Source organism: Anas platyrhynchos, chromosome 3 (genome assembly GCF_047663525.1).
Source record: "Anas platyrhynchos isolate ZD024472 breed Pekin duck chromosome 3, IASCAAS_PekinDuck_T2T, whole genome shotgun sequence".
Taxonomy (NCBI): domain Eukaryota; kingdom Metazoa; phylum Chordata; class Aves; order Anseriformes; family Anatidae; genus Anas; species Anas platyrhynchos.
Window position 1 is genome coordinate 101,554,281 of NC_092589.1, and position 20,019 is coordinate 101,574,299.

At 36.6% G+C, this 20,019-nt stretch overlaps 1 protein-coding gene across 18 annotated transcripts in view; it reads right to left on the reverse strand.

The window, feature by feature from the left end:
* MYT1L (myelin transcription factor 1 like) overlaps positions 1–20,019 on the reverse strand; it is a 331,525-nt gene that overhangs the window by 92,035 nt on the left and 219,471 nt on the right. For 14 of the 18 annotated variants that reach the window (XM_072036410.1, XM_072036408.1, XM_072036409.1 and 11 more), the window contains exon 6: positions 13,496–13,869. In XM_072036410.1, the coding sequence (XP_071892511.1) occupies positions 13,496–13,869 (374 nt within the window). The remainder of the gene's footprint in view (positions 1–13,495; positions 13,870–20,019) is intronic. The other 4 variants (XM_027455164.3, XM_021267544.4, XM_021267546.4 and 1 more) reach the window with 1 other exon arrangement.

A 20,019-nucleotide genomic window follows, 5' to 3' on the forward strand; every position in this document is an offset into this window, starting at 1 on the left:
ATAAACTAACATCTTTTTCACACACAAATCTCTGAGAAAGACAGGTTGGAAATTCTTACTGTAGGGATAAATAATTTGTTTTCACTGTTTTTATTTAGATCTCTGCCTCAATGGAGATGTCCACATTCAACATGTCTACATACGAACTAGCCATCCACACCACATATTTAGGCAGTGGACAAAAATATGCATCTTGAGATGAGATTTATTTTATCCTAAGCTTGGTATCTGGAGTGGATTGGCTGAATTATTCCCTAAAAGTGGCTATTCCTCTTGACTAACTATAAATGAAATTGATGAGATTAATTCTATCCTAATTATTTTCACTCAGAGTTTTCAAATTGTGCTTTGCTGAACTTTAACAGTATGTCTAATATGACACAGAAAGAACTGCAGAGAGCATGGAATAGAAGAGGTACCTGAAAGGAACCATCTTGAGGTTTTGGACACAAGCAAACATATAAGGAAGTGTTGGCTCAAATGGGATGGGTGCTTATGATTGTATGAGTTACATGGATGGAGTTAATATCCTATTGGATTAGTCTGACCTCCGCAATAAGTTTAATTACTTTTGTTTGGTTGTGTTTCATTACCAAAGGATGCTTGTTTGTGCTTTGATAATAATCTGACCTAATTGGCAGAATACACAGAAATACATATCATGAACACTCTAGAGCATGAGAACTGCAAAATACAATGTCTCTGAAATTTCTTCTTCCTATCTGTCTTTCTATCCCCACAGTGATTTCAGATGCAGGATATCTGGAAGGGAAGACTGCATGCATGAGTGACAGGCTTCACTTCATTTGAAACATATGACTTTTTGTTAGGGGGGGTTATTTTTTTTTTTTCTTTATCACTTGATCCAGTTTCTTGTACATTTCTCGTGTTTCCTGTCTTCTAGTGACAGGGAAGGCTGAATAACACTCCATAAAATAAGGAGAAAGTAAATATAAAGGGTAATTTGTCTCTTTGGTTACAGCCATTCCAACACAAGCTAATCAGGGACAGGACATGAGACCATGCAGTGGCATGTGATTATTCATATGGTTAAGCTTTTAGTGAAACACTGGCATGATTTTGATTTGATCGACTTAGCATCCTTCCACCAGTGTTCAGGCACAGTGCAGTGGTGCTAGTTATGGACCGTTCCCAAGAAGCAGTCCAGATGTGGTCACCCTATTTTGGGAGGTTAAAACTTAGCTGTATGGACCCAAGCCATGCTGCAACAGTTGAACTCAGTTTTAGATGAATGGACTATGGCCTTTCTTATTCACTCAGATAGATGTGGCTTTGATTACTGTGATTAAAGAGAAGGGGAACAAGGCAGCAGAATCTGTAAGGTGGAATCCTTGGAAAGCACACTGTCATCTGTAACTTCAGAGGAAAGAGTAAGGCAAATTGGAACCTATTCTTTTAACCATGCTATTCCAGTCAGTCAAGTATGCAGTGGTCCTCACAAAACAGAAAGTAGTGATTCCATAGTGCAGCTAGATCCTAGCTAGTTATGGAGAGTCTTCATTATGTCTTGTTTATTTTCTATCTATACTACATGTACATAGTGTATGACTTATAGGCTTATGACATTGGCAATGTCTAGGATGGAGATCAGAGTACCAGAGAATGTAGGAATTGTATGAGCTGATAACAGATCTAAAAAAGATTTTTCTTTTGCTGCTGCATCTGCAAACATATTTCCAGTGAGGTTGTTCCAACTATCTGCCCACCTTAAAAACGCACAACACCAACAATTTAGAAATTGTCAGTTCCTCCTTCTATAAGAGATTTCCTACTGCTGTTCAGATCTGCACTGGAATATCTGTCCTGATGATGAAAGCTTGCCTCTCATTAAAAGAAAACTTTTGTTGGAGAAATGCAACTATCTACATATTTACATAAATTTGTATATATTTCTAACTAAAGATATGCATGACAGCTAAAATGGCAGTGACTTCATAGTCAGTTTCACAGTGCCTACATTGACTAGAGCAGTGCAATCTCAGTGTGCATGACATCTCTGCTGGAACTCTTGCTCTAACTGGTTGTACAGAAATTACAAACTTCAAAGTGGATCAGTCCAACAAACGAATAATCACAGTAGCCAGTTTTCCAAGATACATGCACAAATGCATAGATAGAGAGATACTTATGCTGCACAAAACTAAATCCTGAGTCTTACTCTGGTCTCATGGAACAGCACAGGAACTGTTTTACTGGCGTTCACTCATGAAAGTAAGGTACATGAGATCAGAGTCAATTCCTCTACTTCAGTGTTCTGTATTTTTTTCTTCAAGTGTTCATCAGGTGATTCATACCGCAATCATCCTAACGTATTGTTCCTCCTCAAATACATCTGTAAGGATTATTTTTAGGTTCTAAAATATGTCACACATTGAAGTATCTGAGTAACTCAAGAACCAATGAAATTAACCTATCCAACATGAACTTTTTCCCTCTGTCCCTTCATATATGAAGCACTATGGGACATGGTTTAGTGATGAGACTCAGCAGGTCAGATTAATGACTGGACTTAATAATGTTGAAGGTATTTTCCAACCTATATGACACTGACTCTATATCTGTTGCTGTATTATATTTTATGACTTCCAAAGTGGAACTGCATCAAATAATTTCTTAAAACTCAAATAAACTGTGTACATTATTTCCACACTGCTTACTTTCTTACTTCCAGGGATAGGGCATCCACAGCTTCTCTGGGCAACCCGTTCCAATGCCTCGCCACCCTCTGAGTAAAGAATTTCTTCCTAAAATCTAACTTAAATCGCCCCTCTTTTAGTTTAAATCCATTACCCCTTGTCCTATCATTACATGCCCTTGTAAAAAGTCCCTTTCAGCTTTCTTGTAGGCCCTCTAAGTACTGGAAGGCTGCTGTAAGGTCTCTCCAGAGCCTTCTCTTCTTCAGGCTGAACAACCCCAACTCCTTCATCCTGTTTTCATAAGAGAGGTTATCCAGCCCTCTGACCATCCTTGTGGCTCTCCTCTGGACAACAACTCTCTGTCCTTCTTAATCCTGGTTTTACACATTATAAAATGGCTCAGAGAATCAACACATTGTATAGCTGTATTTCTATAGTCCTGATTCTAGTAATGGAAATTATATAAAATGTCATCAGTATAGTATAAAGCCATACTACTGCAAAGGATATTAAATTATACCACATCATGAATAGTCACATATTAGGGATACAAAAATAGAATAGAATAGAACTATGTACTATTTGGATGTAATGTATTTAGATGTGGATATTTTGTCTAACCTTGATCCTGATCAACTATACTGTAAAATCACCCATCTTTCTTAAAGTCTTTGCATTATTATACTAACAATTCTGCACAGTGCAGAGTTTAGATTGCTGCTTTAATGTCTTCCTCATGTCCTGTTGTCCCAGGAAGAAATGCTAACAATATATTTCACTCTGCTGTACTCCCATGCTGGTCTCCTAATCATTTATTTACGTCTTTCTGCATTCCATTTTTTTCTGAATAAGTCCTGAACTTCCTTTTACACTTGGATTTTTTTTTCTTTCAATTTCTGTGTCAGAAGACCCTCCAGCTGTTGAATCAATTCTCCTTATACTTCTCTTTAATGGTCATTTAATTTGGAATCACTTAAACAACAAGAACAAGTTCTTATGAATAGCAGCAGAAATGTCTACATCATTTTCAGACTGGAAATCTCGTGTAAGAATTGTATAGGGACAGTCACATTTCATTTTCATTTGGTGATACAACTAATTCTATGTTCATTTGAGACTTAAACTGAGGATATATCTGAAATCAAAACTGACGAACTCAAAACACTGATTAGTTGTTGAAGGCGCTCCTTCTAATCCTAACTAAATACTCCCAGCCTTAAGAAGTTCTGCACCCATGTCCCATTTAAACCTTGAAGAATTCTAGATACTGGCCATCTTCATATCTAAGTTCCCAGAGAGACCCAATCTGTCTAATGCACTTGACAGAAAAAGGCTTCCCATGTACTGTTGCTTTGACTGGATTGCTTTAAGTTATAGTTAAGGGAAAAACTGCCAGTTTCCTCCTTTATTTCCCTCTCTCAATCACCCTTATTCTCATTGATGAAATACATAGTTTGGTAGATCACTTGCTAAAAAATCAGAAGACTGAGAGTAAAAGCTCTCCCAATTTGAATGCATTCAATATCACATCACCCAAATGCAATAAAAGCTGGACTGAATGCAAGCTTACTAGGAAGACGAAACACAAGAGACCTATACAAGTTTCATGTTATTTGGGTCATGCAAAAATATACTGTCTTCATTGTGCATGGTTTACAAGGTCATTCACCTACAAGAGAGAAGTAACATTTCTGATCCCTGCACCCAGGACTGATTTTGTAATCTAATATTAAGCAGCCAATATATAAGATGTTAGAGTGTTCTTTGAGCGCAGAAAGGAACCCAGCAAGCCCTGCTTTCCCAGAAGAATGACCCTCCTTGATTTATCAGTGTTTTTTGTTTTTTTTTTGGTCCCCCCTAGGGTGTGAGCATCGCTTATCTAAAGCAGTCTTTGATCTAGTTGCTAGTACTCTCTGTCAGACAAGAAGGAAAGGTGGTGTTGAACTCACGTTTTAATTCTCACACTCAACTCAGGTGCCTGAGTTACAGTCAGTGGCAGAATTTCTTTCTATTCTGAAACATGTATCTCACTCCATCAAATGTATGGGGCTCCCAAGAAAATATTCTACTTTCTGTATACTTAAAAGTTACCCTTCTTCACTGTATTTTCAGAGAAGAACATTCACAGACTGCTCTCATTAGGTAATAAATGATCTCTAATATAAGCATTTTTTTTTTATACTTGTGTACTTTTGTATACTGTACAAGTCCAGTACTATTCCTAACATTCTGATAATAATTACCTGTTATTCTGTACTTCCATTGTTAGTTATATAAATATGTATTTTATCTGATTATTTAAGAGCAAAATTTTATTCAGCATATCACAAAAGAATAAGAAAATTTCTAACTTTCTGTACGGTGCCAATCTTTAAAGTTGAATGATGCTTTAAGTACTGTAGATGATAAAAGACAACTAAGCATTATTCTGTACAGACACCTTCCCTGTGTTTCATCAGGTGTCCAAGAAACCACTTAGCCTTGTATAAGCATCTGTATCTTGCTTATACAGAACCTCTGTAAGTTGAGGTAGTCAGTGAAACAATAGAATTGATATATTGAATACAATAGAAATCAGAAGACAGTAGCTGCATAGCATATCTTAATAGTGTATATGACAAACAAAGAATGTCACCACACATTCAGTTAAAAATGTAAGGAAAAACAGCCTGATGTGGGCCTGTGCAGCTTTGCAAACTCTCTTGTATTATATGATGGGAAGTGTTCACGCCGCACAGACCTTACACCTGTTACTTTCAGTAGTCCATGTCTAAAGAGTACAAGGAAAAATAAGGCCTACTTGCTTTTTGTTTGTATGTTGGTTTGTTTGTTTGTTTCAATTGTAAATGTAGCTCTTGCTTGGAGTTTCTTCAGTGTCAAACAAGACTGTTACTCTTCCTATTAAAAGTATAGCCTGCAAAATTAAGCTTTTGGGATAACAGAACTATCAGGTATATCAGTTCACCTAATCAACCCACAGTGTTATGGGTACTTAACACACTTACTGTTCTCTAAGAAGCCTTTTTGTGCCAAGTAATTCTGATGTAACAATAACAACAGTGACCAAAATCAGGCTGATTCTATAACCACATCAGTGTCCTTTCTAATTACTATTTTACATCCTTTACCAAAATCCTTCAGCTAGTTTCTTTCTTAGCATTAGCTTTTACTAAGTGACTCGACAATTCTCACTGTCCAGCTAGCTAATTGTAGGTCCCACAGTTTGGTCTCATAGAATGTCTGTAGAATAAATTGAATCAAAGAAGGGAAAGAATTGTCCATGGTATAAATGGACTATGTCATGTATGGTACATGTGACAAACGAACACAACTGAATCATCCTGAAAAGTAAAATGAGGAGGAAATGCTTCCATAATAAAAAGTATTCACAATTCATGTAATCACAGTATCACACAATGGTTAAGGTTGGAAGGGACTTCAGGTCCAATGCCCCTGCTCATGCAGGGATACCCAGAGCAACCATGTACAGGTAGCTTTTGAAGATCTCCAAGAACTGCGACTCCACAACCTCTCTGGGCAACCTGTTCCAGTCCCTCATCACCTGTACAGTAAAGTGCTTCCTCATGGGTTTCTTTGGGTTTCTTGGTGTTTAGATGCAATTACATATGTATGTTCATTATACATCAATGTTTTTGTTTCTAAGTGTTTTCTTTTTTTTTTTTTTTTTTTTTTTTTTTTTAATGTTGTTGTTTTTATTTTTCAGTTTGACAAAATTTCTGTGATATGAGGAATTTGCCAGGACTGTAAATTTTAGTCATGAAAATAGATAAGGATGAGAAGAAATTATCAATCTGGTCTGTAATTTTATTTCATTCTAATATACCCTGGAGGAAATGTTGCAGTGAAAAATTAACACCTGTAGCAACCAAATAAGGTTCTCTGCTTTTCAAGGAGAAAAGTTGTCACTTGTGTTCACTATTTTAGGAAAAAACACTTTAAGACCAGTGAGAATAAATATGATGATCAAAATTTGTCTTTAGACCTACAGTCTAAACAAAATAGGAACCTGAAACACTAACAAAGCAAAGTTTGTTGTTTAAGACAGTGTCAAGAGGGATTCATACAGAGTCTGTAGACTCTGTTTAAACTGTAGTACAGTCTGGAAAATGCTATCTGTGAAGAAGCAAAGGATTTCAAAGTAATCACGAAGAATTATTTTTTGCACAACCCATGAATATGTTAAATGTGGCACAACCCATGAATATGTTAAATATGGCACTTCCCTAAGTGCCATATCCCAGATGGGAGACTTTCTATAGCAACATCCGGTCATTATGTTTGCAAATATGGATGCGGAGAGCTGATATATCACTGAGTTCACTATTGGCTCTTTAAAGCACTAAATAGCAAAAGCAACTAGCTTCTTGGCACAGTTGTGCCAAAATTAGAAGATCATTGGGAATGAACTGTTTACAGAGTCTGAGTGAGAATAGGAATAAAGTTCTATGGCTTCAGCACTTTTGTTCAGAATTTCTTCTCCAATCTATCTTATTTCAGAAAGAATTAATTTTACGATATCATCTGCCAGACAAAGAGGGGAAGTCAAGGATCCACTCTGCATTTATTTGCAGATAGAAGGATGCAACAGAAATATAGAAAAGGCAACCTCTGTGCAACCTCTTCTTGAGGACTGAAATGTGCGAGAATCCTAAGCTGTACTGCTGAGATATACGATTGCTTTCCACATCTATTTCTCTGGCAAGACCAGGTAAAGGTGTAGTTACAATAAGCCCTAAAACAATTTGCTATTTGATTATAGATCAACATCCTATGTTCAGATAACAAGGAAGGAAAGAGCTTGTGAATTAAAAATACAAGCAAGCAACCCCATGCGTAAGTGAAATAGATTCGGAATGAAATAACATTAAAATCAGATGTAGTGCTGAATGTGTTGTGTGGTCAAAGCCTTTAGTTCAAACTCTGAACTCCTTAATTATCCCAATGTCTTCTACAGAATTTCTGCTTACATCAGCAGAAGTTGCATATGGCATAGATCTGTACCAAAGGTAAATGATTAATGATGATGAATGATTTCTTTACATTGCATAAAGCAATAGTTTAATCTTTTATTTATTTATTTATTTATTTATTTATTTATTTATTTATTTAAGAATCATATTGCTCACATATCTTTTAAGGCCTATTATTTGTAGGAAAGGAACTAAATATTCAAACTCCTATATCAAAAGGAAATAGTCCTAACTTTCAACATAGAAGTGGACTACTAACAGCTTAAAGCTGTGTATAAGTGTCTAGACACAGCCTGAAAAATTCTGATCTTCAGAATCAAACATTTATACAGAGGGATGTTTTTATAAATAGTTTTTCAAGAGAAGGAAAAGTTATGTATAACATACAACACCATCACACATAAATGCAACTCCTGATGTAAATGAGCTCAGCTTCAAGCCTTATCTCACTTCAAAGAATTAAAAGTGATGTTTAAATCAAGACCTAACCAATCATACTGTTTAGGAGCAGCACACAGTAAACACCTTGAGAACAGAGCAACAAGCAAAAATTTACTATGCTAGCAAAGCAGCTATGTTTATGCAATCCACCAACCAAATAACTGCAAACAAGAGAATTAAAATAAATAGATCTGAACCAATTCCACAAGAACTGGAGGTACCTACTTTTCCACTCTGAACAACCTGTTCCAAATCTTTTAATTATATTTCCAATGAAAATTTTCAGAGAAAACATTTAGTCTGAATGTCTCCACATGAAATAATATAAATTGCTAAATATCAAAACAACTTGCAATCTACGTTTGTATCTTCAATGCAGAAAGAAGATGTCAATAAAAATTGTCTTATGCAGTGGCTTGACCCAACCACTTCTAGGCTTGTGTAGTTTGTAACTAGATCAGTAAGACAACTTTAACTTGGTATCTAGAGGAAACCTTCATGACGGCTAGGATAAATTCCTTCCAGATGTAACGATTTATTTATTTATTTTCTTTTATTCATACTGTTACTTGTGAGATACACTAAGCACAGGGTAGTTTCTTTTATAAAGGAGTTGAAATGATGCGGCAATAAAGTCTAGTAGCAGAGGGTTAAGATCTACTTCCCTTTTTGAGGCCATCAGGTATTTATTAAATTTTCCTGGGATGTGGAAAATGCAATTCTTTCCATGTACCCTGTTGTAAGTAGTGAAATGATACTTTCTGGTCTCTTCACTTAAAACTACAATTTTCCTCTATTAGGTGTTTTGCCTATGAGGTACATATAAGTCCAGCTCTTTGTTCTGTTTATTACTGAACACTCACTGTGTTCACCAATACTGAACCACTTTCCCGCTAATAATTTAAATAAATGGTTAGTGGTCAGTGGGCTGGACAGACCCCATTGATAATACAGATCTGTCATCTTTATTTTATGAAATGTTGAGTGCCTTCAGTTGCAAGGACAGCTGGAAAGCTGTGTACTAGCACTATTTCCTCAGCATGTGATTGGTGTTTGTGTTTCCTCTTGAAGTGACAAAAATAAGTGGTGCAGAAGCATGATGAAGGCACCAGGAAGACAGAGTACTCATGGTGACTGGTGGGCTTCAAATTATGAGTGCCTGTGTGTCTGTGTCTAGTTTATGTTAGTGGAGGAAAAACAAAAAACAAACCAACCAAAACAAAACAACAACAACAATCACACCCCAAAGCAACCAACCAAAAACATTTTACCAGATTATTAAAAATAATCCTGAAATTTAAAGAAATGTGAAAACTGGTACACCTCTCTATTTTCATTTAAAAAGTCTTCATTTAAAAACAAACAAACAAAACACAACCAAAAACATGTATTTACACTGCCATTTCTGTTTTACAGCTATTTTCTCACCATGTTTCACTTGATAAAGTAGGTGCAGTACCACATATTAGTATATTGTATATGCCAGCTATCTTGAGTTTGTTAGAAAATGTAGGGGATTTCTAAAAGATGTATACATCCTTCTATACAATTTCACCTTCTGAGAAACTGCATTCAGTTATGTAGTATTGTTTGTGAAATGGATTTGATTGATGTATTGAGTTTCTTTAGATCTCGAATAAGCCTGACTCCTCCTGCCCCTGGCGGATTATGAAATACCTGAAGTACAAGCCATCTTGAATGTCTTCATGTGATATGGGCTAAATGGTGCCTTGGAACATCTGTTCCTGGAGCTCCTCCAGCGGAGATTTCTTTCTATAATAGAAAAGCTTTGTGAAACAGTCTTTGGAACCCAACTACCTGAAGTGAGCTCAGGAGAAAGCACTTCAGTTTGCCTTGCAAATCAAATGTGCCCTTCAGATTTTCAGCAAAGATTTTCAGCAGTCACCATCATAGAGAAGGGGCACTCCAAAAGCAGCCTTTTCTCTTACTCTTTCTTTTTTACTTCTCATTTGTATTATAATTTACAGGCTTGGCTATCTTAACAAAGGTCATTTCTGTTTTTTTTTTTTATTATTATTATTATTATTTATTATTATAATTATTGTTATTTTTATTTTTTCTTGAATATAAGAGATTGGAAAGATTCATCTTTCCTCTAAAGGTAGAGCTGAACATAAGGGCTTCTCAATAAATAATTGACCCATAGATGATAGATACTCGTTCTTAAAGACATTCGGTACATTTAATGGAAACTGAAAGAGGATATGTTTTGCCGCTGCCAGGGAATTATAAGCATTAATTTTAATTCAATGGACTATATAGAGACATAGCACAGAATTTGGGAGTCAGATCTAAAAGAGGGGTTTTGTTTTGTTTTTTAATTGGTATTTTGAGATTTGTAAGAGTGTTGCTTTAGGATACTTCCTTATTTCCCAAGTCCTTTAGTTTATCAATGACAAGGCTAGAAAGATGTGATTTTCCAAAAAGATGAGATATTTTCAGTGAATGCCCAAGGTTTTCAGTAAGAATTATATACCTGTATTACCTACAATCCTCTGAGAATCCCATCCAAAATTCACTTTAGTTTTTAAAAAAATATGAGCAGTGAGATGCCAGTGTGTTTACTGGAATTTCTCTAGATTAGTCCTTTTCTAACAGAAAACTGAGTTTGTTCTAAGAAACAGCAAAGTACCTTGCTTTTATTTTTTTTCCCCTTAATTACTGGGTCTGTAATCCTATACTTGTTGATGGAATTCTTCTATCACTACTACTTATGATGTTAGCTGTATTGTCCACAGAGTACATTTACTTATGGTTCTAATCTACAGCACAAGTGACAGAAACTTTGATTAGAGCTGTGCAGGTATTCTAGTGTCCATTGTTCAATTCTACATTTTGTTTCTAGGAAAAGCAACAGTAAGATACTTCCTGCTAAGATGCCTTAGAAGCTGGATGGTGGTTTACTACAATATCTAAATTGTAGTGAGCAGTGAGTGATTCAGACTACTAAATTCAGAACTGACAGACCTAATTTTCCCATACAGTCAACAGATAAAGGCAAGTGCCATATTCAGCCCATGTATTTTTAGAACTCCTAACTTTGCACCTCATTTCTCTGGAAAATCAACAGTCCAGATTCTACCAGTGTTGCTAATATTATGAGCAGAAGAAAGTAAAACATCAGGATCCTTATCAAAATAAATAAGAAATAAACTATCTAAACAAATCTGTTTTATTAATTAGCTTCTAGACCTCACCAAGAACAAACTCTGTTATTAATCTCCCCACTCTCTGGCAGAGCCATAAGGAACTCTGTATTACCTTCCTCATTAATTAATGCTAACTCTAATTAATTAATTAACTATTTAACTAATTAACTAATTAACTAATTAACATTAACTAATGCTAACTTGTAAATCAGCTGTACTCTAACTGGGTTTGTCCACATAATGATTACTATGTTGATTCTTATCTTATAATAATAAGATAATAATAGATATATAATAGATAAAATAATAAAAGATCTTATAATACTTTTCTTATAAAATTCTATTATCACTTTTCACATTTTTGTGCCTTTTTCCTAATGATTGATATTTGATATAGAAGATATACACATAGATATCAATGAATATGTGTATTAATTCCAGAATAATGTGGGATCCTAAGAAAAACTTAACCGGTGTAAGTTTTAATTCCAAGCATTATGCAAAGCAGCTAATACAGGCATCTTTGTAATATTCTTGCAGTTCTTAACCACAGCCTACTATTTATGGAAGGAAAGCAGTCAAAAAGCAATGTCAGCCTCTAAAGGTTGATTAGAATGGCTAACAGCATGTGTAACTGTGTTGGAACAAGTAAGCCACTGTGTTTCATAATGATAGTAGAAGTAAGCTGAGTATCAAGCCTGATGGCACACCAATAGTAATTTACTTGAGATTTTGAGTTTCGCTTATTTTTTTCCTTATATTTTTGATAGTGTAGATTCAAAATTTTTCATGTTAGCTGAAAACACAGCAGCAGTTGCACCATGAACTAAGCATTGAAAAGTTCAGTCACCGTTATATCTTAAAGGAACTGCTAGACTTCCTTCACTTGCCCATCAGAATAGCAGTAGCAATTGCACATCAGATTGATCTAACACAGCTTCTCTTTCAGATTCTGAAAGAAGCAAAGTTCCCTGCAAAAGGAAATGGCTTCCTTGTTGCACCAAACTTTTGAAATTGGCCATGTATGTTCTATCAGTTTTGCTGACAAATTTAAGCATTTGAGAATATGCTATAGACTCAGGTACCTGAGAAAACACAGCTAGCCACCATCTTGCCCAAATGGAAAGAATACTTTCAAAGTATTCCCATAAGATTTAAGATCTGACCTTACAGAATGCTGAAACAAAAGTCATACAACTTTCATACCTGGTTCCTAAGAGGAATCCAACTGAGGAGTGCTGAAAGCTTTTCTTATATTTTTATTGGTTAGAAAGGTGAATCTACCCAACCAAAAACGTGTTCCCTGGAAATGGGAACAAAATACTTTTTAGATAGCTCATTAATTTTTGCATGATTCTTCAATTTCACCCCAGTGCATTATGATGTCTGTCATCAGCATAAGGATTCTCGAGTAAATGGACACTGATTATATATTTTGAAAATACTGGTTATATAGAGTCCAATATCCCCAAGAAAAGAGAGTGTTTCATAGGTTACATTACATTGCTATTACATCAATTCACTTACTACCAGTGACCTGTATGTATAAAGGGCACTTTTGCCAAGGTATCATAACCAATATATATCAATTTTAGAAGGACTTTATCTATTTAAACCTCTCTCTCTGTATTTTCAATAGAATCAACTAAAGTACACAGCATCCAAGTCTCAAAGAACCAAAGTATATCATAACACTTCATTCTGAATAGTTTCTTGGTGGAGGGTGGGGCCAGGAAGTTTGGGGCAAAAATTTCAAAGGGGAGAGGCCTGTTTTTGCTCAGAAAAATTATGTGAAAACTTGTGACAGCATTTATGTGGGCAATCATTGACATTACATAAGCAGATCCAGCAAATACACTTGCAAATGATCAGTACAGGCACCCAGCTGTAGCTGATGCTTTGCTTGTACCTTTGTGAATACTCTTCTGGTACCTGCATGCATTAATCCACTATCAGGATTACATTTTATGCAAGTATTTTTTACACAAATACACCTCCACCCTCCTTGTTTGAAATGTGAGTGCTGGTGTATCAAAAAATATTTGGAAGACAGACATTAAAATAAATGTTAAGAGAACACAGTGGGGTATATTTTCAGTGTGGAGCAGAGAGATTTAACTGCATGACTTCCATTAGCTTTAATGAGAACTGCACAGCTAAATCCTCAAACACCACACTAGAAGATTAACCCAGAAAACACATAGTGTTTACTTTTTACTAATACTCTGATTATTACCACGTTCTTCCTCCTCCTCTTCTTCTTCCTCCTCCTCTTCTTCCTCCTCCTCTTCATCCTCTACATCTTCACCTTCCTCTTCATCCTCCTCTTCTTCCTCTTCAATCTCTTCTTCTTCTTCTCGATCTATCTCCTCATCTTCCTCCTCTTCATCACCTTGCTCCTCATTGTCATCAGAATATTCCTCCTCTTCTTCATCTTCTTCCTCCTCTTCCTCTTCCTTTTCATCCATCTCCTCTGTTCCATCAGTTTCATAGCACTCATCTACTGAGGAGTTGTCTGCTTTAACCACAAAGGGTTTTCTTTTGGGAGCTGGTTCTTGTGGTTGCTTATCTTGCGTTTTTCGTTTTTTTGCCAAAGGACAGCCATAAACACTGTGGAAAATAAAAGATGCAAATTATTACACTATCCTAAAAAATTCTGTAGAATAATTCACATCATTTAGCCATTTATTCTAATTTCTATAACATGATTGGTTCCTGTTCTCAAAATGCATGTTTTCAAACCAAAAATTTGCTTAGGCAATGATGACCAGGGTGGAAGATATTCACAAAACCTGTGAACTTGCAAATAATTATTATTTGCCTGAACCAGTATAGATACAAATGTGTGTTTTTCCTTCTTTTTCTTTTCTGTCTTCTGTGTGTTAGACTTTTTTTTTCTAGGGCAGATTGATATATTAAAAAAAAAAAAAAAGCAAACAAACAAACAAAATGACACTACTTGTTAGCTATCAAGACAACAATCAGGAAGAAAACAATGCTTCATAATTTTCTAATATTTAGAAAGGTTTTGATCATTTAAAATGCATACATGTTTGAGTGGTATTTAATTAAAGAAAATACAAATGCATTTTTAACACTTGTTGTTGTTGTTATTATTACAAATGATGAACTGCTCTTAAATTCTCCACTGTTCGTCTTCATTATACGTTACAAGGCTGAATAAATGGGAATGAAAGCTCCCCAACGCAACCAGAACTAACAGTTTAATGGACAATGCTGAAAGTGTTGTCACACCAAAAGAATGAAACAATAAATAAAATCCTTTGTCAGTGAAGGAAGTAATTTTTTTTTTTTCCAAAGCTGAGTACATCTTCTCTTCACATTTTAGCACATTTTAACATAAGCAGAGTTTCAGAGTTCTGGTCTTCTACTGGAGCAGCTACCTGTTTCTTAAAGATGTATGATCTGTGTTCATTGACTGTAGTCACCTCTTGTAACCACTATCACTTTTTTTGTTTAAAGAACTTTCTCCTTTGTCTTCTTTGTTGTTTGATTTTAAGTGCTACTCCAACCACATTGCTTTTTAAACTGTTTCTTCAGAGTAACTATTTTTGTGACATTCCAAATATTTTTTTTTTTTCTAGCCTTTTATGCATATCTACTTATATCTTCTTATTACATTATATTTTTATACCCTTTATCAAGATTACAAAACACTGAGGATCTTTATCATTTTCTTCTACTGTGTTAATGCTTCATTTTCTATTAACAGACCACTGAAAAATAGGGCTTGTCACAGAATTTAGTACTACAGATGTGCTCTTTGTGGTGTCTGCATTTTGGTCTGATTTAATCACATCCTGGCAGCTATACATTCCAATTACTTAAACTGCTATTTAGGTAACAAGCAGCCCATTTTATCTAAGTGCCTAACTTAACCCTTGTCTTATATGAATTTTAAAGCCCTTGTTCACAGTAGGGCTGGCTCAGTCAGCCTGGCTCACATTTATCTAAGGATCAGGTACAGTCACAAAAGTTGGTTTTCATAATGGAAAACACTTAGAAAATACAGAGTAACATTTAGATACCTCCATCTAGACAGATCCCAGTTATCCTCATTTTGCTTTTGAGCATGTGGATTTGATTTACATGGGTATGTGGGGCGGCCTCTGTGAGGAGAGGCCTGAAAATGGCTGGTTCCAGCTGGCTCCAACTGCCCCAGTGTAGGGCATGGCTGGGCTTAGTTTCCTCTGAGAAACATATTTAAGAAAGAGCAAAAAACACTATGCATCAATAAGAGAGAAGTGAGGAAAACAAGAGAGAAACAACTCTACAGCCAGAGAGGTCAGTACAGAGGGAGGGGAAGGAGGTGCTTCAGGCAACAGCAGCAATATCCATGCTGCATCCCGTGGAGGGCCACATGCTGCAGCAGGTGGATGTGCTCTGAAAGCAGCCTGTGGAGAAACAGCATGGGAGTAGGTTGCTGGCAGGAACTGCAGCCTGCGGAATTGTGCCCATGGTGGAGCTGGGGAAGAACATGAGGAGTAAGGAGCGGCAGAGAATAAGTGCTGACATCGACCACATTCCCCACCCCCCATTGCTGCTTCAGGGAAAGGAGGTAAGAAGGGTCAGGAGAGAGGGAATGAATTTGAGCCTGGGAAGACGTGGTGAAGGTGTTTTCATTTTGTCTTTGTTTCTTACTCTCCTTCTCTGTTATTAATTGGCAATAAATAATCTTCCTTAAATCAAGTCATTTTTTCCCATGATGATAACTGGAGAACGATCCCCCTGACCTTCCTCTTGACCCATGATTTTTTTCATTATATTTTCTCCCCATCTTGTTAAAGAGGTGGAGTGAGAGAGCAGCTTGGTGGGCACATGGCAGCCAGTCAAGGTCAACCCACAGCAGTATGTAGTAGTAACATTGACGATGCATAGTTTCCAGAAATCAACACAGAAGTTGAGGACTAATGGTGTTGGCTAGAAGGGGAATAGACCTCATACACATTCCAGATCATAGGAACAAGTTCCAACCAGCAGGTAGCATGACATATCCTGGGGAAGAGCACCCATTTCTAAAAGAAGAGCTCCAAGAATCTAAGTCTGATACACAGTAAGCAAACAAAATCTCAAACCCTTACTGCTGTTGTGTCCTAAACCTGGGAAGTTTTTCTTTTTCTTTCTTTCTTTCTTTCTTTCTTTCTTTCTTTCTTTCTTTCTTTCTTTCTTTCTTTCTCTCTCTCTCTCTCTCTCTCTCTCTCTCTCTCTCTCTCTCTCTCTTCCTTCCTTCCTTCCTTCCTTCCTTCCTTCTGTTTGTTTCTATCTAAGGATGCTTCAACATAAAGTCTACATGTTAGGCAGAAATCCTTGTCCCTAGCTTCACACTACCGCTGACTGTCCTGACTCTTGCCCTGTGACTCCTATTCTTAGTAAACACTCAGCTGCTCAGAGTCGAGTGGAGTGGCAGAAATGATTTTCATGGAGAATATCCCACCTTATCACAGTCAGGGCAGAAACGGGAATTAAATCTAGACAGTGTCTAAAACTTGTGGAAAAAGAATGCTGTTGCAGTTCTGACCACTCCAGGTTTATTCTGGAGCATCCCCTGGTGCTATGGGAGGAGTTCAGGAACTGCATACCTGAACTATCTATATGGAGCTCTGACTTCTAAGGCAGGCAATTTTTTCCTCAGAACTAGAATTTAAATGTGTGTGTAGTGCCCAGGGAAATGGTAACAGAGGTACCTATTTCAGTTAGGTGCCTATCAGGTTGCAATCCTGGAAAACAGGTGTAAGTCACAGGTTGGGCCTCATGCAGATTTCAGAAACTTGCATATCAATTCAGTGCAATTTAAGAAGACAGGATAACATTCATTGAGTGGATGTGTCATGCTTTCTTGTCTTGGTTTTGTTCCTTCTTGTGATGTATATTATCCTCATTATAGCTTCTTTAATGCTAGTATCATTAAGTGATATTTTCACAAAACCCTGATATTTATTTTCAAGGAGGAGAGTAGGCTTAGCCCCAACTATCTCCAGCATTCCTTTTATTTCTCTTATCATAACCTTAGAACAGAACAGAATGCAACAGATCAGAATAAAATAGTTTAAGTTAGAAGGGACCTACAAAGATCATGTCCAACTGTCAGACTGCTTCAGGGCTGACGCAAAGTTAAAACACATACTTAAAAGCATTATCCAAAACAATTATTAAACATGAATCAATCAATAAACATCAACCACCTTTTCAGAAAGCTTTTTCCAGTGTTTAACTACCCTCTCAGTAAGCAAGATTTTCCTAATGGCTAGTCTGGCATAGCTTTTAGTAATTCCCACATGGCCTGTCACTAGATACGAGGAGGAAAAGGTGAGCACCTCGCTCTTCACTTCTCCTCAAGAAGCAGAGAGCAATGAGGTCACCCCTCAAACTTCAGACTAAAAAAAGCAGGTGACTCCAGTCACTCTTCATAGGACGTGCCTTCCAGTTCTTTTACCAGTTTTGTTACCCTCCTCTGGACACTTTCAAGGACCTCAACATCCTTTTTATAGGACTGAACACAATATTCAAAGGGAGGCCTCACCAACACTAAATATATTAGAATTGCCTTTTGACTGGCTAGTTATGCTGTGGTAATGCACCCCAGAATACAGTTTGTCCTCCTGGCCCCCACAGCATGTTACTGTCTCACGTTGAGCCTACTGTTAATTGTCATGCCAAGATTCCTCTCTGAGGCTACTCTCTAGCCACTCATCTCCCAGTGTGTACCTGTGCCCAGCATTACTCAGTCCCAAGTGCAGAAGCCAGCAGTTGTTCTTGTTGAATTTCATGCTGTTGCTGATGGCCCAAAGCTCCAGCCTACCTAGGTCACTCTGCAAAACCTCTTCTCCCTCAAGACAGTCAACAGCACCTCACAGTTCATTATTTTCAACAAGCTTACTAAATATGTTTTCAATTCCTGCATCCCGATCATTGATAAAAACATTGAACAGAACTGGCCCTAACACTGAGAGCTGGTGAACACCCCTAGCGTGTTCACAAGCCAGATGTAGTCCCATTCACTCCAATCTTTTGAGCTGTACCATTGTACCATTCAGTCAGTTCTTCCAGCATATCATAATAAGAGGTGCTGATGACACTTTAGGCAGCTCTGAGATAATACTGTCAAGGCTAAAGTGCAGAAGTAGGTTCTTAGGTGTGAAAACATTTGACCATTGGAGATGATGCAAACTTAAATTCTGTCACATTAAAGCCAGAACACTAGTCCCAACCTACCACATTCTTTGACTAAGGTCATTAAACTGTGAAAACTGTTCATCTAGCAGTGGCTCCAAATAGCGCCCTTTAAAATTTCATTAGTTTGGGGACTGGGGAAGAAGATGGTAGGGTAACTCCACCTGCTTTGATTTGAAGTGCTTAATTTTTGCATCTAAATACTATTCTATGGCTCTTAGAATACGAATAATTGGTCAAAAGTAGAAAGAAGTTGACATTACCAGTAGTGGTCATCTGTTATCTCTTTTTACAGCTTTATGCTTTTGTGTACAATATTTTATAAAGTATGTGAGAATCAAAGACATTACTCAGGATTCAGATCTGGGCATAAACAGCAGTGGAAATCAACACTGGTTAGCTACTTGGTCTGGTTTACTACTTTAATAAATCTAATTAAATAACTACTTGTAACATAGATATTCAAATAAAGTTGTGAATTTGACTTTAGCTTTTCAATCATCTATTCTCATTGTCTTTTCCAAGGAAATCACTTATATTAGTTAATTATGACTCAGCTTTTGTAAACTCTTTCCCAATTAGTTTGTACTATTCTGCTGCCTATTTTGTCTACAGTCCTGATTTATTTTTTTTTCTGTGCTTGGATTTACAGTTTATAAAGCTACTATTGCCTGTATTATTCTCATAAAACTTTTAAAATACTGTCTTGCACTGGAGCCCTTCTCTTCAGCTATAAACTTCATATACCTCATATATACCTTATATATTATAGACCTCAGAGTCTGTTGAAAAAAAATAATTATTGAAGTCTTTCAGAAGCCTGGGAAACAGGACACCAAACTTAGAACCTACTATTTAGCTGTCCTATTTTCTTTTTCTTTTTTTAACCTGTTCTGCTATCAGCTTTTGTTTCATTAATTTTTCAGATTCCGCCTCCAGGACACTTCTCTGTTTCTGGCATTTTCCCTCTGGTAAGCATGTCGAGGGAAAGGAAATGTTCAGCTTCCTGGCAGTCTTCAGCTTCCCTTCATCAGTCACTGACTTCCCCTCACAATCACATACAGAGACTACAGTCTCTCTCATTGACCTCTTGTTCTTCATATATTTGTAAAATCTGTTATTGTTTTCCTTATAGCTCCTGCAATTTTCAATTTTGTCGTTTGTGATCATTCCCTTATTTGCTTATATTTGAGACTTGTTCATCCCTGCTCATACAATGACCTCATTGATTTATCTGTCATGTATGCCTCTATCCATTCCTTTATTGCTCACAGTATTTCCCTGGTCAGCTATGTTTGTCTTATTTTCCCCTTAAGCTTCAGTTCTCATGGCTTTCAGTGCAATATATATTTGGGTTTCCTGAAATACACTTTTGAATATTCCACACTTCTTGAATGTATGTCTAAGTCATCTGAGTTTTTTGAAATCTATCATGAATAATTCTTGTGGAAAGAACATTGTTGACTCTCATAGTGATAAGCTCCAAGAGGACTTATAGACATTAATAACTGAAGAAATTGAAGACATAATATACGAATTTATATTCCTTAGTTAGAAGATGATTTATGG